The sequence below is a fragment of the Micromys minutus genome, assembly GCF_963924665.1.
Source record: "Micromys minutus genome assembly, chromosome: 29".
Classification (NCBI taxonomy): Eukaryota; Metazoa; Chordata; class Mammalia; order Rodentia; family Muridae; genus Micromys; species Micromys minutus.
Window position 1 is genome coordinate 9,269,221 of NC_137964.1, and position 27,952 is coordinate 9,297,172.

A 27,952-nucleotide genomic window follows, 5' to 3' on the forward strand; every position below is an offset into this window, starting at 1 on the left:
GAAATAATGAATTTGTCTAACTCATGTGATAAAATGTTTATGGTCAGTGAGTTTTGTGTTGGGTGCATTTCTCACAGTTCTCAGGTCCAAAAGAAATTTGGGACCAAAGACTATCTGTGGTGCTTATTAGCGTACCAATGTGGATGCTGGACCCCAGGCTCACTCAGCATTGCAGAAACCTGTTACCTGGCACCCTGGCTCTTCTCACCTTGCCCCCTACCCTAAACTTCTCATTCTCACATAGCCCTACCATTTGGCCATGCGCCTTTCCTTTCTCTCTTCATCCTCCCTCCTCTCATGGCCTGGTCCATTCTCCTGATCATGTTCTGCATACTACTTTCTTCCTGTTCTGGACCCATCCAGATGCCTCTGGCTATGCCTCCCAAGTATCTACAATAAAAAACTTTCCACTTAGCCATATCTTGGAGAGGTCATAGCCTCATTTTTTTTGGTGCTGAACCCTCACTTTATGCAGGAGTGATTTAATAGCTACTTAGATACTGCTATGTAATGTTATGTGCTGGTACATGGAACCAGGTGGGACCTTAACTGAAAAGTTGGGATAATACAGAGACACAGAGGTTAGTGATCAGTGATTTTACCTGAAGTATGTGCATTTCCCCTGTATATGTATGTATGTTCCAACTTTTGAAAGTGTCCCAATCAGGTAAGCAGTTGGAATGACGGATGATTGAAGAGTTGAGTTTCAAGAGAGGAACATAGACAAATATTTATTTAAATTCTTGTCTGTTTAAATTTAAGGGCGCTCTGTGGCATGATACTGTCTTAGTCTTACATTATATTGGTACAAATAATCTTTCATTGGAAAGGAACTTTTAATCTACAATTTAAAACATATAGGCAGTCTGTTGATGCTGAGAGTAAATAGGCTCAACAATAAATTAAGATTAGATATATTTATTAGATGAAAAATCAGAGGTGTTGATTTGGGTTCTCATTGCCACGGTCTGGTCTCTGGCTAGTCAGGTGTCTGGTTTGCTTCTTTTTAATTCTGCCCAGCGTACCTATATACCTGTCATTGATAACCATCCGTGAGAAGGAAGGCAGGAGGCAGAGATTAGACCCCATGGGAACATACTGTACTTCCCACACACACATTGCTCCCTTCCTGAGGCACACAGTACATCCTCCTGACGTGTAGAGCACCTTCTTTTGTCTTTAGGGGCCACATTGTTAGGATTCCTGTTATAGTATCATTTGAAACAACTGTACATTCTGATAAGGGGCATTTTCTTTGCGGCAACCCACCAGGGAGCTTGGCCTGTTGTCTCAAGCCTTTAACTCTCTTATGAACTCCACCACTGGGCATCTTAAGGGGGCTTCCAAATGAAGCAGGCTATCTTTGGGAGCTATAACTGGCCATACTCTTAGTCCACTGGAACCCATATTCATGTCAGCATCTAGGAGAAAAGGTTCTCCCAGGCACAGAGTAAGTAGCCAGCTTGATTTCTTTTCTTTTTTTCTTTTTTTTTCTTTTTTTTGTACTCAGCAGCTGATTAGCAGGGAAGTTCTAGGTCTTTGTCTATACAGAGTGTTGTCATGAAAAAGTCTATTTGTAAGGAAAAATAAGCACTTTTTTGGGCTGGAGGATGTAGTTCAGTGGTAGCTCCGTTTGCCTTGAATGTGTGAGATCCTAAGTTTAATTCCTAGCATCACTTTAGTAACAGCACACACAAATGGTGTTTCCTGAGGCCTGTTCTCCTTGGCCTACTGCACAGACACTTGTAAGAACAAGAACGCTGAGATCTGACTTATCTTTTCATTAGCTCCTTACAGTTTAATTCTTGGCTTAGTCTGTGTAGCTTTGAGGGAACAGTTTTGGGGGTTATTTTTTCTTTCGGTCATTTGTAAAATTGTAGTTCTTTATACCTTAGTGAACAATTTTGAACTGGATAAAGTAAGTTAAAGATACAGTATATTTTAAATCAATTAAAGGCATCAAAGTAAGAGTTAAGACCACTGAAGAGGCTTAGTATAAAAGCTTGGTGACCTGGAGTATGATCCCTGGGGCCTACAGGAGAGAACCATTACTGGAGAACCATTACTAGAAATTGTCCTTTGACCATCACATGCAATGGCATGTGCATGTTCACACACGCCACATGCTCTCCAGATAAGTAAAATAGAATAATAATAAGAGTAAAAACTAATAATAACTGGACATATAAAATTACAATTAGGAGAAAAGCTTATTAGGCGTGAAATGCGGTCTTTTAGATTAGTTGAATGTGGACTGAATTGTATTCTTAGAATTTTAAGGATTTTAAGAGAAGGAAGATTAGCAGTAATATAAATGACTTGAGTTTTACCACATCTCACAGGTTGTCACATTAGGCTGGAGATTAATCCAGTTTGTTGATGATAATAAGAGAAACAGCTAAAATACAGCCACAGAAAGGCTAATTTGTAAAAGGCTGAGAAAGACTTGACAGGCAACTACAACTAAAAAAAAAAAAAAAAAGAAAGTTATATTAATATTATTGAAAGGGCCATAGATTAGTTGGTAAACTGGATTTGAATCCCAAGTTTGATCTTCCAAACCCACTAAAAAAAGCCACATGTAGTATTGTGTATTTGTGGTCTTGCAGCTGGGGTGTTGGTGACAGATGGATCAGCTAGCCTAGCCTGCTAAAGAAAGAGAAGGAAGAAAAGAAGAAAAAAGTTAGTTGATGTCTAAGGAGTGATGATACCTTTAGGTTGTCCTCTTGCTTCATGCTTGTACATACATATGTGCATATTACTCATTCCTGTCTAGAGCATGTGTATCCATACATGCACACAAAATATTATGTATAGTAAGTTTTTGAGACAGGACCTCATGTATAACCAGACTGGCTTCAGACTCATTTTGTAACTGAAGATAGCCATGAGGTTTTGATTATTCTGTCTTCATCGCTTGAGTGTTACCTTACCTAGTTATATAGTGCTGGGATCTAACCCGATACTCCCACATGTTAGGCAGACACACTCTACTAATTGATCTTTATCTTAAGCCTTCATATAGTCTTTATTGGGTAAAGAAATGGTTTTTTCTAAAGCCGAAATTGGTGAGTTATGAAGAGAATGAAACATTTACTACTTACTGGGTCAATTTAAAGTTCAGACCAAGGGTTTATATAAATACTGAGTATTTGAAACACAATATTACAAGCTTAATGTCAAGCATCATTAATTTGATAAATTATAATGATAGCTTTCTGGTGCAAGTTATCAGAATAAAACATCATAGTAAAATATACAGGCAGAATAAAATCAGTCAAGTAGAAATTAATGAAATAAGAAAACAGTGACATTACTTGAAATCTTCAGTTTGTAACTTGAAAAATATATTAGGCAAAATTGTAGCAAAGAAAGGGTGATAATATCAATATATAGTTAAACTGAACAAGAAATATGAAGAGCACTAGAGGACAGTTTTATGAATAATAATCTCTGTGAATACATTTGAAATTAGACTGAACTAATTCTCAGAAAACCTGCCTAATGCCTTAAGCAATAAAAAATTAGTTGATTTTGAAACTACTTAGAATATGTAGGCAGTACAGCAGCAGCAACAACCAAGTGTTTAATAAAGAACCCAAGCTGACTGTGGGGAGACTTCCATTGACTATGGAACAAATAGTCTAATGAATAATCACCAGAATTCCAGATTATAGGAAAGGGAGAGATAGTGAAGAGAGGGAGTAACAGACATAAGCACTATTTTTCTGAGGAAACTTGCAAGAACTGATCCAGAAGAACAGATACAGGGGGTTTCATTGTGTAAAACTGTCATGCAACTTCAGTTAAAAAAAGTTACAGTAGTCACTTCCAGATTGGCATAAATTAACACTGCTAACCAAATTGGCTTTGTTTTTGGATACACAAAGATGGGTTAATATCCACAAAGATTAGGAAGATAAAGAGCCTTGAAATTTTTAAAAAATGATATTGTTCAGAGAAGTGCAATAGTACTCAGAAAAATCAGGAAAGACTCTAAATGTGGCAGATTTAAAATTGATTTTCATTTGTAACTTTAACAGATAAGATATACTTAGCAGATTAACACATGAACCTTACTGTTTATTCATTACCTTTGTGTTAAAAACCATTATAGTTAGCTGACAAAGCACAAAAGAAGACTTAATAAGTTGAGAGGTTTGCTGATTTTAAAATATGAGAGAATGTCATGACTTAAGTTTTTTGCATATAGATCTAATAATCTAATCAAATAAAGCAGATAATTTGACAAATGGAGTCTAAAATTCACACAAAGGAGCAAATGGCTTATAATAGCCAAGTAATTTTGAAGAATAAAGAAGTGGGAACTTCCTGTTAAAATTTTTCTTTCATTTATAATTATGTAATATGGACAAAAGGGTATCTGAAAGTAATGGAAAGTTTATATATATATATATGGATGCATAGTTACTTTAGAAGCTTAGAATGTGCTACAAGTCATTAGGAGACAATCAATTATCAGTTGTGTTAAGGTAGTTGACTACCCATACGAAAAATAAATTCACATTATTTATACTATACAGAAATGTTATAGGCAAAGATCTAACTGTAAAGTGAACCCCACATATATCAACTCACACAAAAGGGGTGTGTATGTGTGTGTGTGTGTGTGTGTGTGTGTGTGTGTGTGTTTGTGTAGAGGCTAGAAGAGGGCACAAGTTTCTCTGGTGCTGAAGTTAAGGGTTGTGAACTGACTGATGTAGGTGTTGGGAATTAAGGTTTTCTGAAAGATCAATAAGTGCTTTTATCCCTGAACTGTTACTCCAAGATGCAGTCAGCCCTCTTTTGATGCTTTGGGTTCTCTGGACCTATCATGTAACAGACTTTATTTATCTGAATCAATTTGAATTGGGGATATATATATATATATATAGACAACTAAGTAGTACTTTTTTTTTTGTCTAATAAGCATTCATTGATCATTTCTTTATGGTTAGTCTTTACCTTCTTTCTTTTATGGATATGTCTCTCATTCCGTTTACTCAAGAGTAGCTTTTAAAATACAAATAATATTTTGCTTTTCATAGTTGAAGTACAAGGCTGGGGTTATAACTCTGTGGTAGAGCTCACTAAGCCCACAATAGGAAACTTTGGATGTGATCCTCACCTCTGCAGACAAACAAACATGGCTAGCTATGTAAATATATATAATACAGATACTATTTGTGTTTTTCAGAACTTAAATAAGCAAGCATATGATTTGGCAAAGGCTTTGCTGAAGAGGACTGCTCAAGCTATTGAACCATACATTACCAATGTAAGTGCCACAATTGATTTTAGAAGGATTAAGTTGAGAATTTAAAGACCATTGTCAGCAAGTGGCTCACACAGCTAAAGTTTCTGTTGCTGTTTATCCAGTGAGAGTGCCATTTCCATTCTCCTCTCTTAAAGTTTCTTTTGTTTAATATTTTTGAGAAGGCTCCTTGTCTGTCCCTTTGTTTCTTTCGGGTTCCTAGAGACAACAGCTCCCTCCTTTTTGATTAGTAAAACAGACAGTTTCTAATGTTAGCTGTAGAGTTAAAGGTAATTAGATAAAACATATGGTACTTTGTGCTATTCAGAGAAGTTACTTACATCTTCTTGGAGATGAAATTGATTTGTGCAGTGAGATGGTATGAAGCAATATTAGGACCTAGAAATTGAAGGCAAGTATGACCACAGTAGCTTATGAGTGACTGCCCTGCATTTACTTTAGAGGAAGCAGGTCTTCAGCCCTGTTACTTTTATTAAGCTTTATTTTCTCTCCAAAATTCTTTGAGCTGTGTCACTCAGGTGGCACCATTCATGTCATGCTGTATGTGAATGCTGACCGCTTCTTGGAACAAGGGTCTAGAGTTCAGTGTAATGATAGCCCTGGACTTGTTGAACAGTTTTTCTACTTGCCTTCTGTTCTCACCTACCTCCAAGCAGCTAGAAGGATGTAAATCTGTCTGCTTGAGAAAAGTGAGACAGTATTTTATTTGTATGTATTTTACTAATCCAAAGCTTATAGAAAGAGAATTTATTGTATTACATAAAATGTTAAGGTCGGGTTATAAAAGGCATGCCATGAAAAGTAGCTAGAAGACAGCCTCGGAAGTCCTGCTTTTGTTTCTGTTTTAAGAGTTCTAGCATGTGATGCTTCAGAAAAATAGTTTATTCTGATAGTGAACTTTTAAAATCAGAGGATCAATGCTATGACTTATCTTAGTAGCCCAGGGCTGCCCATGTGTTCCAAAATTTGTTCACAGCCTTTTCACTCATGGGTGTTGCTTGACATAATTGGTTGAAATCGTGTTTGTCAGTTTTGACTTTATTGGTTTTATTGGCACTCCAGGTATGTGGACCCAGACTCGGGCTCTTAATTATAACTCACCTTGGTTTGTTTCAAGTGCTTCTGAGTGAAGATTTCCATTCCCATTCTAGCCACTGGGTGAGCCCTGCCTGGGGTCTTTGATTTAAGCCAACACTTCAAGTGAGATGTGTTTTGATTTAGGAAAATAAATATTTGACTGAGTCATTAAAGAAGCGTGAGTAAAATGATGTTTATGGGTGCTGTGTGATGTAAGTTTTATTATGCTAGGCTTTGAATCTGGAGATGTGTTTGGAGAGGCAATGAGGGAAAAAGGCCCAAGGAAAATTATCTGCACTCTCAAATAAAAAAGTGTAAAAACACTTCCCTGTCACATTAATTTCCTGCTATGTTTGCCTGTAGCACTAGATGCATCATCTCTCTCCTCCATGCCCATTGTTTCATTGTCCTCTTTAGAATTTGGGAGTGGGCAAAGGGCAGTAGACTTATACATCACCCCTAGCTCAGCTACATATTTACTCCTGTTACTTTTTCTGTTGTTTTTTCTTTTTATCCTTAAAGGTCTTTCTATTTAGTGTGTGTGTGTGTGTGTGTGTGTGTGTGTATCTGTCTGTCTGTCTGCCTGTCTGTGTGTGTCTCTCTCTGTCTGTCTTTATGTGCCTGCACAAATGCACATGTGTATTGTATTCATGTGTATGTACCCACCCATATGGATGTTGTATGTGGTGTATGCACACGTGGAAGCAGAGTGCCTTGATGTTGGGTGTCATCTTCAATAGCTGTCTACCTCTTAAAAATTATTTTTTTAAAGGCAGGGTTTCTCATAGGACCTGAAGAATGACAATTGGGAGAGACTGGCTGTCGAGTTAGCCATCATTTCTTCCCTCCTCATCACTGTTTTATAGGTGCATGCTGTGGTACTCATGGGTGATGGATACCCACTCCTACCTCCTCACGCTTGCTCAGTGTACACTTTGCTCACTAAGCCACTTCAGCTCTGCTGGCTACGATTACGTTTTCATTGGTGTTTATTTCTTGCTTTGAGAGTTAGTAATAAAGTCATTGGGAATTGCTTTTGTCCTTCCTTCTAAGACAGTTGCTTATAAGTCTTATTTTCTACTTGAGTTTTGTCTATTTATGTATGAAATCACTTTGCAGTGAACTGAATGGTGTTATATGAGATTAGTGCAGGAGGAGGATCAGTCTTCTTTGTATGTGCTAGGTGATGTGATAGTACTTCCATTCCTCATGTAGCATCAACAGGAGCAGGCACTGAGGTGAGGATCCTGCTCACCTCCTTTCACAGTGTGCACACTAACACACTGAGATCTATTCTTTATGTGCTGGTTCTTCTGTATATGAATATTGAAGAAATCTGTGTGCTATAGGCTTGTTTGTTTTTTATCTTGTAATGGGGTCTTACTATATTGATCACACTGACCACAAACCGGTAGGCTCTGTTCTTACTCCTGCTACTTGAGTAGCTAAGAGTACAGGTATCACCCATAATGCCCTAGAGACTCTTTCTAAAAAATAGAATTAGTATTGGAACTGGAGAGGTGGCTTAGCACTTAAGAACACTGATGTTCTTCCAGAGAACCCAGGTTTAATTCCCAGTACCTACATGGTGGCTCACAGTTATCTGTAACTCTAGTTCCATTGGATCTGATGTTCTCTTTTGGTCTCTAGACACACACATGGTCCACAGATAAATATTGCAAGCAAAACACTCATAAATTATAGTAATGGCATTTTTAAAAACTATAATTAGTTTGTGATGTAGCAATACACAAGATGAAAAGAAAAGCAAAACAGATTTAAAAAAAGCATACAGAATGACAATTCAGAAATTTCTTAAATTTATTACTTTTTAGTAATATTTTTATCAGGTCTTTTTAGTAACATGTACTTAGAGTATAGTTCAAAATTACTACGTTGAACTAAAAAGATCCTTGTTGAAACAAATAAAAAAATCTTTACGCTGCTTAATCTTTTTTTTTTTTAAGATTTATCTATTTATTATATATAAATACACTGTAGCTATTTTCAGACACACCAGAAGAGGACATAAGATCTCATTACAGATGGCTGTGAGCCACCATGTGGTTGCTGGGATTTGAACTCAGGACCTCTGGAAGAGCAGTCAGTGCTCTTAGTCATTGAGTCATCTCTCCAGCCCTATGCTGCTTAATCTTAATGAGTCTTTGTTTTGCATATATAATTTAGGGTCAGTCCTTGGGATGATGAGAGAAAAGAAATGGAACTTAAATGAAATTATTTTTGCAATTATGTTTAACTAGGTTTTAGTTTAGGTTTACAAATATGATTTTTACTGTTCACTGCTTTCATGCAGTGAACAAGTGTTTATGATTTTTAACTTACCCATTTTTAAAATACTTTTTGTTAATTTTTGGAAGGGGAATATTTTAGTCAAACTTACATGTTGCTTATATTAAACTCTAAAAGTTTATGGAAGTCTTGGTTGTTTTATATTTGTCTAAGAATAACTGTTCTATTTACTCATTTTTAAGAATTGTATATTGAAGACCCACTCTGTGCTGGCACTGTGTCAGACTCATTTAGTCACTGTTCTTCCAGAGATGGATGTTCAGTGAACTTCTAATCTTTTATAGTTTCTCTTGCCTTTTAAAAAACAGATTTTTTAGTTATTGTGATAAATAATAGGTTTCATTATAACATCTCTATGCATTCCTGTGCCTTCATTGTCATGCTCTCACTGTGCTTGCTCATCTGTCCTTCACACCCTTTGTCTCCTCCTCCAGAAGTTTCCTCCAAATAGTCTTCCTGCTCTCATGGTGTATGAGTGTAGTTTGACCTAGATTCTCTCATTATTCTTGTTTCCTCATTCACACACACACACACACACACACACACACACACACACACACACACACACGTATGTATGATGGGAAGCATGGCAGTGTCCAGGCAGGTATGATGCTAGAAGAGCAGAGAGTTCTATATCTGATTTGAGGGCAGTCAGGAGAAATCTATCTTCTTCTGCAGGCAGCCATGAGTAAGGGCTCTCTTCCACACTGGATGGAGCTTGAGCATAAGACCTCAAAGTCCACCCCACAGTGACTACCTCCTAATAGTGCCACTTCCTAGGGTCAATCATGCTGTTAATCACTGGGCCCTCTCTCCAATCTTCTTACTAATTTTTTGTAAAGAGGAAAAAAAATTTAAGTACAAAATTTAAAAACATACTTCAGCTTGAACTAGATTTAACATCTTGATATCTTGACATTTCTTTTCCACAAAATTGGTGACTAGAAAAAAATCAAATTGTTTTAGAAAAACCAATAAATAAAGGAGGTAAATTGTTCTTTTCTTTTTAAAAAAAAATATTTGTTTTCTGTGGATTGTCTAAGTCACTATTATATTTTTTGAAGAGACACAAGCCAAGGCAGCCTGTAAAAAAAATTAGTTGGGGGGCTTGCTTACAGTTTATTCTTACCATGATGGGGACATGGTAGCACACATGATGCTGGAGAAGTAGCTGGGAGCAACATCTTATTCCCTAGGCAGGAAGCAGAGGGATACAATGGGCTTGGCTTGGGCTTTTCAAACTTACCCCCAGTGACACACTTCTTCCAACAAGGCTATATTTCCTGATTTCTCTAATTCTTTCAAAAAGGCTGCCTTCCTTGGTGCCTAAGTATTTATATATATGAACCTATGGGACCATTCTTTTTTTAATTAATTTATTTAATGCATATAAGTACACTGTAGCTGTCTTCAGACACACCGGAAGAGGGTATTAGATCTTATTACAGATGGTTATGAGCCACCATGTGGTTGCTGGGATTTGAACTCAGGACCTCTGGAAGAACAGTCAGTGCTCTTAACCACTGAGCCATCTCTCCAGCCCCCTATGGGGCCATTCTTATTCAAGCCACCACAGGGAATTTCACACAGGTATTTGATCGGCTTCTCCTTTCTTCCTTGATGGCCCTTATTTTTTGGCTAGGTAGTTCACAGTCATAGTCTTTATTTATAAAACCCAGGAGCTAGACGTAAGCCAAAGGAGGGCTGAGGTCTCAGCCTTTGTACCTTTAGAATGTAAGAGAAATAAATTACTTGTTAATCTTCAGAGGCAGTCAGAGCACTTCACTTGGTTTGGTATGAATCTTTAAATCTTTCTCAGAGGAGACATAGGAAGCTTCTAAAAGTATGACATATATATTCTGTGTTAATTTTATACATTTTTAGAAGTTTTAAAAAATGTATTTAAAAGTTTTTGAGACAGAGTTTCATTGTGTATTCCTTGCTGGCCTGGAACTCTTTATGTGGACCAGGCTGGCCTTGAACTCATGGGGATCTGCCTCTCTTTGTTGGTAAAGATACTCTCTGAAGACATGCACCACTACCCCTAGATCCATTTTTTTAAAGATTTTGAATACAAAGGAACTTGGCCTATTGCCTGGTATTTTTCCTCATTTGGGCTACAACATGATGAATGGCCTGACTTGGGCATTGACAGCTGCTGCCCCTGTGTGTGTATGCGCTTGGTTGGATTTTAATTAATGTTGCAGATTTTGTAAATGTACACACTGTCTACCATAGTACAAAGGAAGATGAGAAGGATTAGAAAGACATTTTATGTTAAAAATGTAAAGCTGTGCAGTTGAAAAGTACAGTTAAGCACTACCCTGAATGTATAAGAAAGCTTAATTTAAATGCTGTAATTTTCTATATGCTAATGTAAACAAGATATGAACTCTTATCATTAGGAAATTTATCTAATGAAGTGATTAAATCATTATCCTAGGGTTCTTAAGAGAAGAACTGATCACATATAAAAGTATGTATGTATGTATGCATTTATGTTTATGAGGAAATTCACTCATGCTATTATGGAGGCTGACAAAGTCCCATGATAGACTACAGGCTGTAGAATCAGGGAAGCTGATAGTTTAACTCAGTCCAAATCCAAAGGCCCGGGAACACAAATTATGCAAATCTTTGTATCCAGAGCCTAGAGAGGCTGGGGTTCTGATGTCCAAGGCCAGGAGAAGAAGGGTACCCTATTTTCAGAAAGGAAGAAGGAGCTCACCCCTCGTCTGCCTTTGCCTGGTGCTTTCCCCCATGGACACAATATCCCCACTACTACTGTGGATTCATAGTCTTCTCTGAAAATTTCTTTGAAGATAACCCAAGAAATCATATTTTACCATTTCAGTTGACACCAGAATATCGTATTTTAGTGGAGGAACAAAACATTTGGATAGGAGCTGGAGAGATAGCTCAGTGGTTAAGGGCATTGTCTGCTCTTCCAGAGGTCCTGAGTTCAATTCCCAGCAGCCATATGGTGGCTCACAACCATCATAATGAGATGCCTTTTGGTGTCTGAACACAGCTACTGTGTTCTCATATACATAAAATAAATAAATAAATAAATCTTAAAAAAACATTTGGATAGTAAGGGTGATGGCTGATATTGATCATTAGTGAATCAATATAGATTATTTGTGTCATTGTTTACAAAGTGAATTCCATGTTTTAGGAGATAGTGGTTTTTCACATGGAAAATGTATCTGTGTTGCTTGTTTGACTTCATTTATAATAATAAGAAAATTTTAATTAAATAATAATAAAAAACTAAAGGCAGTTTATTTATGGCATTTCTTTTAATGACAGATTTTTGTCTTTTACAGTTTTTTAACCAGGTTCTGATGCTTGGGAAAACATCTATCAGTGATTTGTCTGAGCATGTCTTTGATTTGATCTTGGAACTCTACAACATTGACAGCCATTTGCTGCTTTCTGTTCTGCCCCAGCTTGAGTTTAAATTAAAGGTAACTATTGTAAAAATATTTATGATTCTATCAACAAATTCAGCAAAGAGCATTGTTTGTTGATTTTTAATTCTTAAAATTGTTTTACTGAATCCAACAAGAGAAGAAATGTTGTTCTTGCCTATCTCTGGATCTCTAGTGCTTGGTGTGATATCTACCCAGGTAAAGATAGACATCTCATTAGTAAATCCCAGTTAAAATATACGATCAGCAGAATGATATCATCCTCTGTGTGTTTCTCAGGACAGTTCTTGGGGTGAAGTTAACTTTTGAGGTAAGCATTTTGCTTCTATTTTCAAAGCACAGTTTGTAGCAGTCTGTGTGACCTCTTGATTGGGCATTACAGTTAGCTTAGAACTCATCTGCAGTGTGGCATGCTTTTCTTTTTTTGTTACATAGCTCTCTGTGCTTTAAGTTTCCTTTCAGTAGCAAAGAATCTCCTAACTTTTTTCTAGCATGTCTCTATTTCTCTGACATTAAATGATGCTATAAATTGAGTTTCATTTGAAAAATTGGGAAATATAATTTCTTTCCAAGATCATTACAAGATTCAAGCCAGCTAGTTATAATTATTAGTTTTTGATGGATTCTAGTATATAATCCAGAAAAGTTACTAGATGATTTTCTTCTATCATTTTCTTATTTCTAAAAATTTTGTTTATCACTTTAAAAAAACAAAATAAAACAAGTAGTTTATATTGGTAGCATACTAAATAGCTGGTAACTTGTTTTAGTTTTAGTAAAGTACTTTTTTTAAAAAATGTATTTGTTAAGTGAGCCTCCCTGTCTTCTTTCAAATATGGTTAGTAATTTTAGTGAGGCAATATTTTCCCTCCTTCTCTCCTTACCTTCCTTCCTCCCTGCCTCCCTCCCTTCCTATTTTTCAAGACAAGCTTTCTCTGTGTAGCTCTGGCTGTCCTGGAACTCACTCTGTAGACCAGGCTGGCCTAGAACTCACAGATATCTGCCTGCCTCTGCCTTCTCATTGCTGGGACTAAAGGCTGTGCACATTCTGCTGACAAATCAGCATTTCTAATAACTTGTTAGTTTGTTTTTCTATAGTAAATCCTAATTGCATTTTCCTACACACTATGAGGAATATAAAAATAAGTAAACTATCATCCCGGCTTTTAGCCAACTTAATGTGTAATGTGTGAGGAAGAGGGAAAAACTGAGCTCTTTTAAGAGACTAGTGTTGCTGGATTTTACAATTCTCATAAGCTCTTGCAAAAGACAATCCAGAATTTTTAATTGTAAGACATATACCAGATTGGGCAGATCTAGGACTATACTAACTTATTCCCAGCTATATGGCCCCTTGTTACTTGCTGTTTGTTTTTTCTGGCCATGAGGTTCTGACCCAAGGCAGCTTCCTCCACCTCCCTCTTCTTCGTCTTTTCCCTCTCTACCTGCCATCCCCTCTGGAGCTCCCAGCCCCACCCCCTCCACTGCCCAATCACAGGCTCTAGACTTTTATTGACCAGTTAAAATGTGGAGAAGGTTTACTTGGCATCACATTAACATTAGAACATAAGCAGCATCCAGCCAACCCACCATAGATTAGATGCAATAAGAATCAGATAGGATGCAGACAGTACTCAAAGAGGCACATAGACCTAAGAAGGTAGGTAGCCTCATAAAGCACATAGCACATTATGATGTACAGAGTGTAAGTCATCAGAATTTTCATTTGTGGAACAAAGAAATAAGTTGCCAGAAGAGTTAGGTTATATTTCAGGGACTCTTGACTGCAAACCGGAGGCACTACTTTAAAATTAAGAAGTATCTTTTAAAGTGGCGTTTGTAGCACCTTGAACTTGGTTCCATTTGATAGGCCTGATTGTTGGACTCTTTGTGGAAGCCTAGCATTTGAGTTGGTGGTTCATCTAGCCATTGTGCCATTTGGTGGTAATAAAGTCAACACTAAAACTGTGCTTTCATCTTCAGAGTATCTGTCAAACAGTGAAAAAAGCAGAAATGTGCTTGCTGGATACTCAATGCTTCATCACATTGTTAAACTTCCTTTAGGACCTCATGTTTTATAAATTTTCTCCTGCTGGGGACCAGCTTTTATTTATTACTACAAGAAACTAAAGTGTAAATACACATAGTTCTTACTTCTCTCAGTGTCTTGTCTTGAAAAAAACCTTATCTTTTCAAGAATCATTATACTGTGAGTAGAAATTAACCTGACTTGTAGGAGGGCCTTTTAATATTGACTAGGAACCTTGAGACATTTTAATCACATTACAGTACTGCATTACCAAAACTTGAGATGATTCAAGTATTCATTACAGCATTCCATCTTGTGAAAAATTTTGTTACACTTTACCATTCTGGATTCAGAAGGGTTTTGTTTGGGAAATCTTAGGAATAGGTCATGTTCTGAGTGTTTACTTTGAAGTTTAAAAAAATTGTGGGGCTTTTATGTTTGTTTGTTTTTTAGAGCAATGATAATGAAGAACGCCTCCAGGTTGTTAAACTACTTGCAAAAATGTTTGGGGCAAAGGACTCGGAATTGGCTTCTCAAAACAAACCACTCTGGCAGTGCTACTTGGGCAGGTACATTTTAGTTTTTCTGTTTGTGAGAAATACATGTTCATATCTGTGGTTCTATTTCTTAAAATATGGTGTGCATTTAAGCTGTGTTGTCAAAAAAATCATAAGAATGAAGGGTTTTCAGGCTGGGGATATAATTCAGTTGGTAGAGTGCTTACCTAGTGTGGCCAGGGTTCCAGCGCCACATGAACCAACTGTAGTGAGGCAGGAGGATCAGAAGTTTAAGGCCTTGGTAACAGTCTGGACTACATGAAACTGTGATTTAAAAAATAAATAAATTTAAAATATTTTCTATTTTGTAGTTTTCAATGTTGATAATAAACTGCTATATTTAAATTTTTTGTCTATCTTTTCATCTTACTTTGTCTTTGGTGATTTTGAAAAGTGGTGCATTTTAAAGGCTTTCTCATAGTTTTTGTCACATCTATAAGGTAATAACCAAAGCAATAATTACAATTGAAAGTACAGCTTGAAATGATATAGTTCCTCTCCCTAAGGCTATTATCTAATTAGATTATTTGGAGGTTTTGGATGGGCAAGGATGCTAATGAAATCAACAACAGATGACGTAGCTGAATGTGGTGATGCTCATCTTTGATTCTAGGGTGCCCTAGCAGAGGCAGGCAGATTTCTAGAGTCTTTACACTAGCTGGGTACACCACATTCCCCATCCCCTCCTTGGCCTTGGTCCAATTGCCTTCCTTCCCTCCTTTCCAGAGGCTTTGGTGATTCTCCTGCCTGGGTTATTAAGCAGCTTTTGTATTTCTTAGGGTTCTCTGTGGGCTTATAGTGCCCCATGAAGCTCCTGAAATGCTTGAGTGTGCTTATATTTTTAGCTTGTCTGTGGGAAAGGTTCATTACTTTTACAAAAGAGCTCTTTGACCTTAAAAATACTAAAGCACTGTAGATATTCTAGCTAAACACTTTGGCCCTGATAAGGATTTTATTCCTTCAAATTATGCTCAGAACAAAAAGCAGTCAATTTATTAACAAAGAAATAGGATTTAAGACTTTGATTCCATTTTCTTTGTGTTTCAATATTTACATTGATGAGTATCAGTAGTTTTAATAAATTTCATCTTTTGGTATAAATTTTTTCTGCCTGGGGAATGTTGAGATTAACAATACCACACCCAGCTAGTCTTAAGTTTTCTAATTTTGTGGAGGTATATGCCTTTTTACCTATTTGTTGATTTTTAAATTTCCAATCTGAATTCGATTTTTTGATTTTAGTCAGTGCAAACATTTTGTTTTTGATTTCTAGATTTTTATTTTGACAATAAGACAGATAATTTAAGCAGTTTAAACTAATGCAAGTCAGTTTCAAGTTCATTTTACTTAGTTTAAAAATTGTATGCGGCTGAATGAAAGGGATACATCTTAAGATTTTTTGTGCAAATTTCACAGAGTGCATTTCAGGATGACATCGAATTAATTAGCAAGTAGAATGAGAAATGGATGGTTGTTGTATGTGTGCTGACACTGAAATGATTGTGTAGGTGCTTTCTGTACTTTCAAATTAGGAATTAGATTAGCCAAACAATCCAATTAAAATGCTTGCTCAGAAAATCCTATTGTAAGCATTTATCACCTTTCTATTGAACTGTAGCTCCTACTTTTAATTTAATAATACAAAACCTCTTAGGGTATTAAAAATCACTAAATTTGGGCTGGGAATGGAGGTGCATGGTAGAACTCTTACCTAGCATGTGCAAGGCCTAGGTTTTGATTCTCACCACCACAATAGGTAAAAACAAGAGTCCTCTAAATCTGTGTGATGCACATCTTTAATCCCTGTGTTAGGGAGCCTGGCAGATCTCTTTGATACCAGCCTGGTCCACATAGTAAGTTCCAGATCAGCCAAGACTACATAGTGAAACCCTGTCTCAAACAATCAAAACCACAAAAGCAAAACCCCCCACCAAACTTGGGGAGATAAAAATATTTAAACAGATGTATTTCTTTCTATGCGTATTTGAGAAATGATGAGACCTGGATTCAAAACAACCTTTATAGGGACCTTAATAGAGTGTTATTTCATGGAGCAAATATTTTTTTCAATATAAGAGCATCTTAAGTAGAATGCTACTGCTGATTTTTGAAGACATGTGTTTCTTTACACACGTTTTGAGGGGTGCTGTAGGAATTGAGGGTTATACCAGGGTCTTGCGCATGTGTGGCAATTGTATTGCTGCTGAACTTCATCTTTATGCTTTCCTGGATTCCAGGGATTGACTTTGGCTGTCAGATTTTTTAGGTGTTTTTTTTACCTGCTTAGCTATCTAGCCGGACTAGATGTTGTTTCTTTTGGTGTTAAATGATAAAAATACTTGAGCCTTTTGATTCTACAGAAGACACAGACTTAATGACTGAAAACCCTTGACATTAATGTTATTGATACTTAAGCAAAATGTAAAAGTCACTAATATGCATTCTTTGAGCTGCTGTGTATAGATTTTGAACATTAATAATGAAGGGACCATTAGATGTCATGTGCATGCTAATGGAGGAATGCAATGCTATCAGATAATCTTGCTAAGAGTCCATTGCCCAGAGTAGTCGTGTCAAACTCTGATTACCAACTTCTCTGGTGTAGGAGTAAAAGGAACTTGCAAATTGACTTCAACATAAAAAGATGTGGAATTCCTAAGTCACAGGAAAGCACTAGATGAGTGTATGCTCATATATAGGCTTAGCTTTTATATAGACAAACAGAGGATACAGCATAGAGATGGCCTTGTTATTAGTTGAAAATGAGATAATTATGATGGTTAATTGGATAAGAACAGTTTTTGGATACAATTTAGAATCATAGGATATAAACTAATGTAGTAAAATGTTTGTCATCTGTTATAAAATATATAACACATAGAGACATATTTACATACTTACTGAACAGACATATTTGAAATACAGTATTTATGGGGAAACATTTGTGTTGTGTGCAGCTTTTGCTATCCCACCTAAGCTCCAGGAATGGGCTGCACCACCACCTACCACCTCTCTTCTCTTGACTCCATTGGTAAAAGGCAAACAAACTAGCTGCTCATTTTTCGCTTGCTTTCTGACACAATTGCTAGGTGCTACTATTTCCCACCTGGAAAGGCTTGCTCTTATCAATATTCTTATCACCGCACCTCTGCCTTTGTCCTAAACTTTAGTTGCTCCTTTACATTTAGTTCCTGCTAAACATTTTCAACCTCCCACCACCACAGGCCACTTCTCTGCCCCAGATCTTACAGGGCTGCTTGGGTTTTCTTTCTCTGAAGCCTGGCGAACTGTCTCTCTTCTTGAAGCTCTCCAATTACCCCCCCCCCCCCCCCAGGACCTCTAGAAGTTCCAGCAATTGGCCCATGGCTTCTTTACTGATAGATCAAGGACGAATCGAGGAACAGGACCTTAGCATCAGAACTGCCCTTACACATTTGTCATTATTAGTTCAATGAAAAACATGGGCTCCTCAGATTTTTACAGTCCTAACTGAATCAAAATAGAGATTATCCTATTTTTTAGTGGTAATATGCCCCACAACTATTAAAATGGTTTTGTCCCACTGTGAATTTTCTTCGTGTGTCTATGTATCCACATGCATGTGAGTGTATCTGTGGGTTTGTACTTGTGCTTATGGATGTTAAATGTTTACCTTGGGTGTCATCTTACAGAGGCTGCCATCTCTCCCCTGATAGTAACCTAGAGTGCCTCAGCAGTACTGAGCTTGGGGATTGCACTGGGCTGGCTGGACAGGTGCTTCCGTTTGACGTGGGTCATTAGTATGTGCCATCACACTCATCTTTTATTACAGATGCTGAGAATTAAACTTGAAATCTTTACCAAGCCTTTACTAATCCCATTATCTTCCCAGGTTCCACTTTGAATTTTCTCATATAGACAGATATATCTTATATATATTTGTTAATAAGTGAAATAAATACAAATTTAGAATAAATTAAATTCATCTATTTTGGTTGTTTTAAAGAGTACTCTTTAATTTTTTTTTATTAGGTTTAATGATATCCATGTACCAATACGCCTGGAATGTGTGAAATTTGCCAGCCACTGCCTCATGAACCATCCTGATCTAGCAAAGGATTTAACAGGTGATAACACATATTTATAATGCTTTTCAGGGGGGAGAAAAACTTTATAGGGAAAACCTTTCTTTTAGGTGTTCTGATAGCTTCTCTTTACTTATTATGGAACTTACTTTTGAAGCAAGGATTTTTTAATGTGTATAGTTCCTGTGCATACTGGAAACAGGTTCTTATAAGTAATTTCATGGTAACTTTTTAGAAGTAACTACTAAGGTTACTTTAAGAACTACTATGCACATTTTCACATATCTGAATTTGAATTGGTCTTGATTTTGACGATTAGCAGTAATGCTCTGATAGTTTATGAACTTAATGAAAGTCATTTAACTGTAAATAAAGTTAACCATAATAAATGGAGATAACATCTGTTATAAGCTTTTTACTTTAATTTTTGAAGTATTGAGAATATCATATACCTGTCTATTTTTTAAAATTATGAAATAGTTAATAAGATAAAGGTTAATATAACAGTCATGTATTTCTTTTGCACAAATGTTAAGCATTTGCTGTCTTAGGAAGTTAAAAAGCAAAGAAAAGGTAATTACAACCAGAGTCCTCACAGGCTGTTTTCCTTAGTGCTTCTTCAGAAAACAGTCATCTATGGTCTGCATAGTTTTCATATTTACAGCCAGCTCGTGTTTGTCTCCGTTTTATTTGTAGCTAGCTGATCATAGTTTTGTTGTGTTAAGCATTTCACTAGAATCATGTGTGACTTTGGGCTGAACTTCCGGCTTTGTTATGTGTTTTTTCTTTGTATTGCCCATTTCTTTCCCTTGTGTCCTATAGATTTTCTTTATTCTCATTTTTTCTTGCCAGTCTGTTCTTTTGCATTTGAGCAATTTATATATCCCCCTTTCTGTGTCTCTCTCCTCATATGTATGTTATGTTTATATCTATTTTTCTCTCAACTTCTCGCTTTTCCGTCTTCCTCTTTCCTTCTTGATATCCTCCTATTACTATTAATATATTTATAATGCAATATTTTATGTTATAGCCATAATTGATAATATCTTATTATAATTATATGATTTAATCTATATGAATATAATATTTGCAATATAATAATGCAGTGTCATTATAATATTAATGCAATATTTTCTGAATCTAGTTTTGGTGGGGAGGGCTTCTTCCAATTTACAAACATTAGCAATAACTCCCCCCCACTTTTATTTGCTTTTATTTATTTCATACATGTGCAGCAAACAAAAAGCCGTTTGAAAAGTGCTAACTGTAAAACATGGGTCTGTAGCTCCGAAGATTTGCTTTGCTGTAATGAGTTTTTTAGGAGGTTTTTTTTTAAATTCACTTTACTTCCCCCCACATCATTCCCTTTCAATCCTTCCCCTCATACCCCCCTCCTTCTCTGAGAGGGTATCTCCAAGGGTCTAGGCTCTTCCTCTTTCACTGAGGCCAGACAGGTAGAAGAACATATCCCACGGATGGGCAATAGCTTTTGGGATAGCCCCACCCCCACCTCCCACCCCAAATTCTAGTTGTTTGGGACCCACATGAAGACTAAGCTGCACATCTGCTACATATGAGCAGGAGGCCTAGGTCCAGCCCATTATGTTTTTTTTGAGAGCCCAAGGGTCCAAGTTAGTTGATTCTGTTGGTCTTCCCTTGGAATTCCTATCCTCTAGGAGATACCTCTGCTTCAATTATTTGGTCACATGAAAACAAGGTTTCCTCAGCCAGTATCTTAGCTTTATTCCTTCTGCAACCATATTCAAGGCTTCTATAATTATATGATAGAAATGCTAATACTCCATTATTTCCCAGTAATTTTAGATGAGTTGATTATTTTATTCTTTTATATGGAAAACAATAATGATGTTCTCATGTGTGTGATTAGCTGAATGAGTTAGAAACAACCTTATCAGCTTCTCTCCCTGGGAGTACAGACTTCACTTCTCAGTTGCCGATGACATTTAGATTGTGAGGGAAGGGCCAGCCCCACTCCTGGCCTCTTTCCTTCTTAATTTCCCTTGCTCTTAATTTTCTTGAAATATTAAACATTTTTCTTAGGGTTTGCTTTTGCTGTGTTGATTTCCAAATATCTTTCCAATCTTTTAAAGCAATATGATAATTATTAAAGTTTCCATTTTAATCAGGAGATCTTACCTTTCAGAGTATCTTAAAGTGAGGTCACATGACCCTGAGGAAGCAATTAGACATGATGTTATTGTGTCTATTGTAACCGCTGCTAAAAAGGATATTCTTCTTGTCAATGATCACTTGCTCAATTTTGTGAGAGAGCGGACATTGGACAAACGGGTGAGTAGGAGTTGATATTTCCCATAGGGTTTTCTCTTTGTATGTTTTATTATTTTTGAGACAGGGTCTCTCTGTAGCCAGTTCCTGGTTATCTTGGAATTCTTTCTAGTCTAGGCTATTCCTGAACTCATAGAGATACTCCCGTCTCTGCCTCCTGAGTGTTAAGATGTAAACTACCATACCCAGTAGAGGTTTTTCATAGTGTTTTTTTTTTTCTTTTTTTTTTTTTTGAGACAGTTTCTCTGTGTAGCTCTGACTGTCCTAGATCATACTCTGTTGAGTAAGTTGACACTGAACTTAAAGAAATCTATAGCTAGTTTTTGCTACTTTGTGGGTTCTTCTTTCTCCCCTCCCCACCCCCAATTCAGCCCTCTGTCACTAGATAGGGGAGAGAGAGAGAGATCCCTGAATTTAATTTGATTTCCTTTGTTTCTTTGAGCACAACCAAACCCCCTGAATAACCAACAGCCACCCCCTCCCCCCCGTGCCTCTAGCATTTGAAAAGCTAGAGAAAACCTCTAAAAAAACTCCCAGAATTCCAAATATCTGAAATTGAAGGTACTATCTGCAGCTGGCAAAACCGTGCCTCAGCTGCTGTGGGCAGTCAGAAGCAGCCCCCATATCCCTACTTCTGGGGTTAAAATGAAAACACATTTTAAAAATTTTTCTGTGTCTTAAAAGAAACCAAGATTCCAAAATTGTCACTGCAGAGGTCCACCTGCTTTTGCCTCCCTAGTGCTTCAACTAAAGCTTTCCAATACTACTGTTTGACTTAGAGTTTCATTTGTAATGCTTGAAGCTTAATTGTATTTCACTTAAAAATATCTTTTCTGTCCTAAATAATAAAATTATAAGTTGAAAACATCTGAGGTCCAGCCAGGTAAAGCAGGATGTGTGAACTGGAGTTGGATACTGATGCTCAGCCAGGTTTTTGTCTTATATCGAGGACCCCAGCTGTGAGATGGTTCTACCCACATTTAGAATAAATTATTCTTTTTCATTTCTTGGCAGTTCTAAGTCTAGTCCCTTGACCTTAAAGATTAACCATCATCACACTATTCTATTGGTTTACATAATGGGAACTTTTGTTTGTATTTGGTTTGGTTTTTCTGTGTAGCCCTGGATGTTCTACAACTCATTGTGTAGGCCAGTCTGGCCTCGAACTCAATAGATCTACCTGCTTATGCTCCCAAGTGCTGGGAGTAAAGGCATGTGCCACCACCAATGGTAATAGAAGCATTTTCATAAAAATAACTTTTCCATGTTTCTGTTTTAAGTGGAGAGTACGTAAAGAAGCCATGATGGGACTTGCCCAGATTTATAAGAAATATGCTTTACAGTCAGCAGCCGGCAAAGATGCTGCAAAACAGATATCCTGGGTCAAGGACAAGCTGCTACATATATATTATCAGAACAGCATTGACGACCGGTAAGTCCGGACCACATGCTCCCAAGCTTCTCTCAGCGATTAGTGAGTTTTGGATGTTATATACATCCTTTGTATTCTTTTTTTTTTTTTTTTTTTTTTCTTTTTTTTCTTTTTTTCTTTTTTGGCTTTAAATAACCTCTTGTTTTTAGTATAGTGTAAATGGAATGCATAGTTTTCTTGCCAACAAAGCCACAGATGAAGCATACATAAATAACTTTGGATGAGTAGAGTTTTCTCATTTGTTTTCATGTGCTTAACTTTTTATAGGGTAATACCTAAAGGTAGGAATATAGCTGTTGTAATATCACATTTTTATTTTATTAAAAAAAACACATGAAAAGGTGTCTGTTGAATTTTAAACAGAGCTCATATTGAAAATAAATCTGCTACATATGCTACTGGAACCATGGGTCTTTCCGTGTGTACTCTTTGGTGGTTTAGTCTCTGGGAGCTCTGGTGGGTCTGGTTGGTTGATATTATTGTTCTTCCTGTGGAGTTGAAAACCCCTTCATCTCCTTTAGTCCTTTTTCTAACTCCTCTATTTGGGAACCCATTTTCAGTCCAATGGTTGGTTGAGAGCATCCGACTCTGTATTTCTCAAGCTCTAGCAGAGCCCCTTAGGAGACAGCTATGTCAGGCACCTGTCAGCATGCACTTCTTGGCATCCACAATATTGTCTGGGTTTGGTGACTATATATGGGATGGATCCCCAGGTAGGGCAGTCTCTGGATGGCCTTTTCCTTCAGTCTCTGCTCCACACTTTGTCTCTGTATTTCCTCCTGTGAATATTTTGTTCCTACTTTTAAGAAGGACTGAAGCATCCGCTTTTTGGTCTTCCAACTTCTTGAGCTTCATGTGATCTGTGGATTGTATCTTGGGTATTCAGAACTTTTGGGCTAATATCCACTTATCAGTGAGAGCATGCCATGTGTGTTCTTTTGTGATTGGGTTATGTCTTAGTCAGAGTTTCTATTCCTGTACAAAACAGCATAACCAAGAAGCAAGTTGGGGAGGAAAGGGTTTATTCAGCTTACACTTTCCACAAAGATTGAGAACCACTTTCATACATTGTTAAAAATTTATGAAATATCTTAGGAACGTTTTTTAAAAATTAAATCACAGTTTTTAGATTTGAGTGTGTGGCACCAGTGCACAGATTTCTGTTGTGATTTGATAAGACACCTTTGTGTCCTGTTCCTGGGTGTCTGGATGCAAAGGGAGTGAGTCCTGCCTTCAGTGATTTACAGGAGTCTGGAGCCGCCAAAGTAGCTCCTGGGCTTTTCTTTGTGCTTTTTTAGTTTAGCCATGTCTTGTTTCACAATGATCTTGTTTCATATTCATGAGAAGTCAAAGGGATCCTAAAAAGTTCTTTGTAGCTTTAACTTGGTAATGACATTTGTATCTTTAGAGGATCTTGGTGGGTGTAGTTTTCTCAACTTTACTGTACAGATATAGAAATTTAGTTTATGGTACACAATTTCCAAGGTCATTTTGTAGTATCAGTGTGTAGGACTGTTACAGACATATAGAAAGAACTAAGTTTTGGATCCTCTCAGAAGAAGTCTGTTCTCCACTCTGGAAAGAAGGAGCTAACTTAATTTGTGATTTTTACAATCTTTATAATTTTAAATGCAGACTTAGTGCACTCTTCTTTTCTAGGTTACTTGTTGAGCGGATCTTTGCTCAGTACATGGTTCCTCACAATTTGGAAACTGCGGAGCGGATGAAGTGCTTGTATTACTTGTACGCAACCCTCGACTTGAATGCTGTGAAGTACGTCTCCAGGGTCATGCGGCTCCTGTTCTATTGCAGTGTGTGGGAGGGGCTCAGTGTGTCCTGTAAACTTTATGTTAATACAAGCATTGTTTACAGGTCTGAGACACAACTACTGGACTATTGGTTTTTCTTTTTAGAAAGTTCTGTTGCCAACCTGTGATGTAAGCAGATATAACCACAGTTAAAGCTGGCTAGAGCTATTTGGCATGAAATCATTAAGGATTTGATTTCTCTCTCTCTCTAGATTTTCATGTTGATGGCATTTCAAGAAAGGTGAAATACTTATTTCCCCCATCCCCCAGGTGTTAAAAAGGTCCACATTATGAAAATACTATCTTCCTACTCTTAACACGGTACTAATTTAAATTATTCTGTAGTGCAGTAGAATAAAAATTTCTTTGCTGTTTGTTTTCAACTTAGTGTTGTAGGTTAGCATTAGGGTATACATCTCACAAATACATTTTTATTTCTATGTTTCATTGTAAAGTACTTTTAGATGTCCTGGGAGGGGATTGACATTTTTATATAGTAGATATATGCTAATCTAACTGAATCATTTTAAGGCGTAAAGATTTTCTGAAGGTTTAGAAATTTAGACTCATGATATTCCAGTAAACAAAGCTCTGTTGAGGAGTGAGTGCTCTGAAATTGGCAGTCTAAGGATACATGAACATTTGAATGGACCTTTGTTCTTCTTTCCATTGTTCTGTGTGCTACAGATACTGTATATGGAAGTGTAGTTGTTGGTGTACCCATGTGTTAGCACAGGAATCCGTACCTCTGTCTTTGCATTTACCCTGCAACTGAAAAGTAGCAGCAGAAGTTTGTGCTTTATACAAGATGAGAAGAGTCATACAGAGCTTAATTTAGAGTCAAGCTGTAGTAAGATCGCCAGGATTTGAAGTCAGTGCTACTGGTTACAGCATTCAATCTTTAACCACACATAGCAATATATATTTAATGCTGGGAATCTTTTCAGAAATTGGATGCATTCTCAAATTGTAGGTTAGTTGTTCATCTTTTTTTTTTTTCCCTTGTGGTACAGTCCATGGCTTGTTAGAGTGAATAAAGTATGATTGATACATGACCTTTTGGAGCACATGTTATTTGGAAATCCCAGTAAAATCTGGCTTTGACCAAATAATTAATAAACATACTTTTAAATAAGAATCTAAAAGTAGCACTAAGAAATCCTTTATGGAAGAATTTAGGAATATAAGTGCGTATACTTACTTTTATTTTATGAGAAATGCAGGTACAGAAGGAAGAAATCATGTTCAAGAAACAACAAGAGGTTCAAAGATTTCTGTACATCTAAATAGCTGAGAATTTTGGGAGTGTGGCTTTAGAAGAAAGTAGGAGGCATGTAGGCTGGTGCTTAAGGAGCACACTCACTACAATCATGTGCATCTTGCAAGTGTCCTGGACCCTCCCCTGCACAACAGGATGGTCTTCGAGATCCTTTTTTACTGCCCACTGTTGTGATTGGTTGGTGTTATGCCTTTATGGGAGGTAAATTAGTGTTACTATATAACAAATAAGAGATTAGATAATAAGAACATTTAAGTATACAAATGTCTTTTTATCACATATGCACCCAGGCAGAAATGTTGACTGATACATTTGTCAGGTGTGTGTGTGTGTGTGTGTGTGTGTGTGTGTATGAAGTTTAAACTCACCCCCCCCCCCAAAAGTCAGAATATATAGTTAGTTTCTAAATTCGAGGAATGATAGACGACAATTGGTAGGATGTTTAAAGCCAGAAATAAAAATGAAAAGAAGAAAACAACTCTATATAAAAAGAAGAGATTACAGAAAGCTGCCATAATGCTAAACAGAAACTACTTTTCACATAAATTTCAGTATATTTGATTGAATTTAAAAGTGAAGCACTTGCCACACAATGGTTGTATGCACCTTTAATCCCAGACCCTCAGAGGCAGAGGCAGGCGGTGTTTCTGAGTTTGAGGCCAGGTTGGTCTACAAAGCAAGTTCGTGACAGTTAACTTTGAGACTAACCTTGTCTCAAAAAAAAAAAAGGACTTAAGAGATTAGCTGTGAAATAATACCATTGAAAAATAAACTCCTATTTGGACTAGTGCATAAGGGTTTTGATTTTATAAAAGTGGTTCATGATTGATACTTAATGTTTTAAGGTATTTAAGGTAGGTATCATTTTAAAGTGATTTATTGTTACTGATTGTGAAATTAGCTGATTGTCTGTGTTAGCTATTTTTTTTGGACCTTAATTTATGTTTATTTCTGTTTCCCTCAAAGTCTTTATATTTTCTTCTGTGTGATAATAATAAAACCCACATATATGTGAGTGATAAGACCTGGTGATAGTTAACATTCCTGAGTGTATTGCCCTCCTCCTTTACCCTTCTGTCTTCCTGGCAGAGATATACTGAAGCCTGTTTTTCTGTCTGTTACAAACAGCTTTGAAGTATCTCTATGTTTTGTATGTATGCTTCCTGTAATTGTTTAGTTTTGCACATTACACAAATAGGAATAATATATATATATATATATATATATATATACATTCATCTCCTTCAGTGACATTTTTCATTCTTGTTTTGTTTTGAGGCAGGGTCTTTGTAGCTTTGGCTGGCCTGGAACTCACAGAGCTCTGCCTGCCTTGCCCCTCTTAGCGTCTGGATTAATTTTCACCCTTATTGCCTTGTTGTCCCCCTTCCACTTTCCTTGAACTTCCCATCATGACAATAAATATGGGCAAACTCTCTTGCTGTTTAATATTTTGACTAAAATTCTTAAGAGAATTTTTCTAAGTACATTGTAATAGAAATTCTTAGGGCCTTTTTTTAAGTTTCAGCTATAGTCTTAGTTTATAATGTTTTTAGATTTGGGGGGATTTCATATTTAAGTGATAAATATACTGCATAATTTTATCTGTTTTAACTCAAGCCAAGTTTCAACATGTGGATCTTTCAGAAGTTGTAAATTATGATTTTTTTCTAGGAGATGGAGTATATTTGACTTTGGAGTTCAGAAATAATTTCACAGTGTTTCTCTGAAAGTTTTTGTTTTATTTATGCAACACACACTTTGTTTTAGATTTTCATAGTTCTCTGGCAAGGGACCATTTTATTTTTAGTTTGTGAATTTACATTCATTACTAAAGCCAGTAAAACTTTGTGGACCTTTCACACTTGAATATAGTAAAATACCACTATTTAAAATATAAGATGTCCAGTGATGAATATGTTTTAATACTCTTACTATTAGCAAGTTCCCAAGTTTAAAGAAGATTATGTCTTAAAAACAAAAACAAAAACAAAAAACAACCTATTGGCATTTGAGAACCTAGATAAAGAGGAGAATGAAAATGCTAATCTGTCGTCTTTTCTGTCCACGGGAAAGCTTTTCTCACTGTTTCTTATCACTGCCTCACATGTATGTGGTGTCGGAAGCTTCATTTAGAATAAATGTGGGCTTTGGAGGTGGCTCAGTCAGTAAAGTGTTTTACAGTTATGCCAGCTCACTTTGCACTTACGAAGTTTTGAGTTTAGGATTCCAGAACGCATATAAAAAGCCTAGTGCACAGCAAAGGTGTGAACGAGAGCTGTGAAGATCCCTGGAGCTTGATGGTTAGCTACCGTAGTTTACTAAGATGTTCTGGGTCGGTGTTAAACAACAGAAGGAAGATGTCTGAGGAGTAACCCTAGGT

The 27,952-nt window shown here is 36.7% G+C and overlaps 1 protein-coding gene across 7 annotated transcripts in view; it reads left to right on the top strand.

The window, feature by feature from the left end:
* Nucleotides 1-27,952, top strand: part of PDS5B (PDS5 cohesin associated factor B) — a 124,254-nt gene that overhangs the window by 46,836 nt on the left and 49,466 nt on the right. For all 7 annotated transcript variants that reach the window (XM_080941348.1, XM_080941350.1, XM_080941353.1 and 4 more), the window contains exons 7-13: nt 5,198-5,278; nt 11,992-12,132; nt 14,579-14,694; nt 18,694-18,788; nt 20,911-21,056; nt 22,334-22,485; nt 24,145-24,258. In XM_080941348.1, coding sequence (XP_080797474.1) covers nt 5,198-5,278; nt 11,992-12,132; nt 14,579-14,694; nt 18,694-18,788; nt 20,911-21,056; nt 22,334-22,485; nt 24,145-24,258 — 845 coding nt within the window. The remainder of the gene's footprint in view (nt 1-5,197; nt 5,279-11,991; nt 12,133-14,578; nt 14,695-18,693; nt 18,789-20,910; nt 21,057-22,333; nt 22,486-24,144; nt 24,259-27,952) is intronic.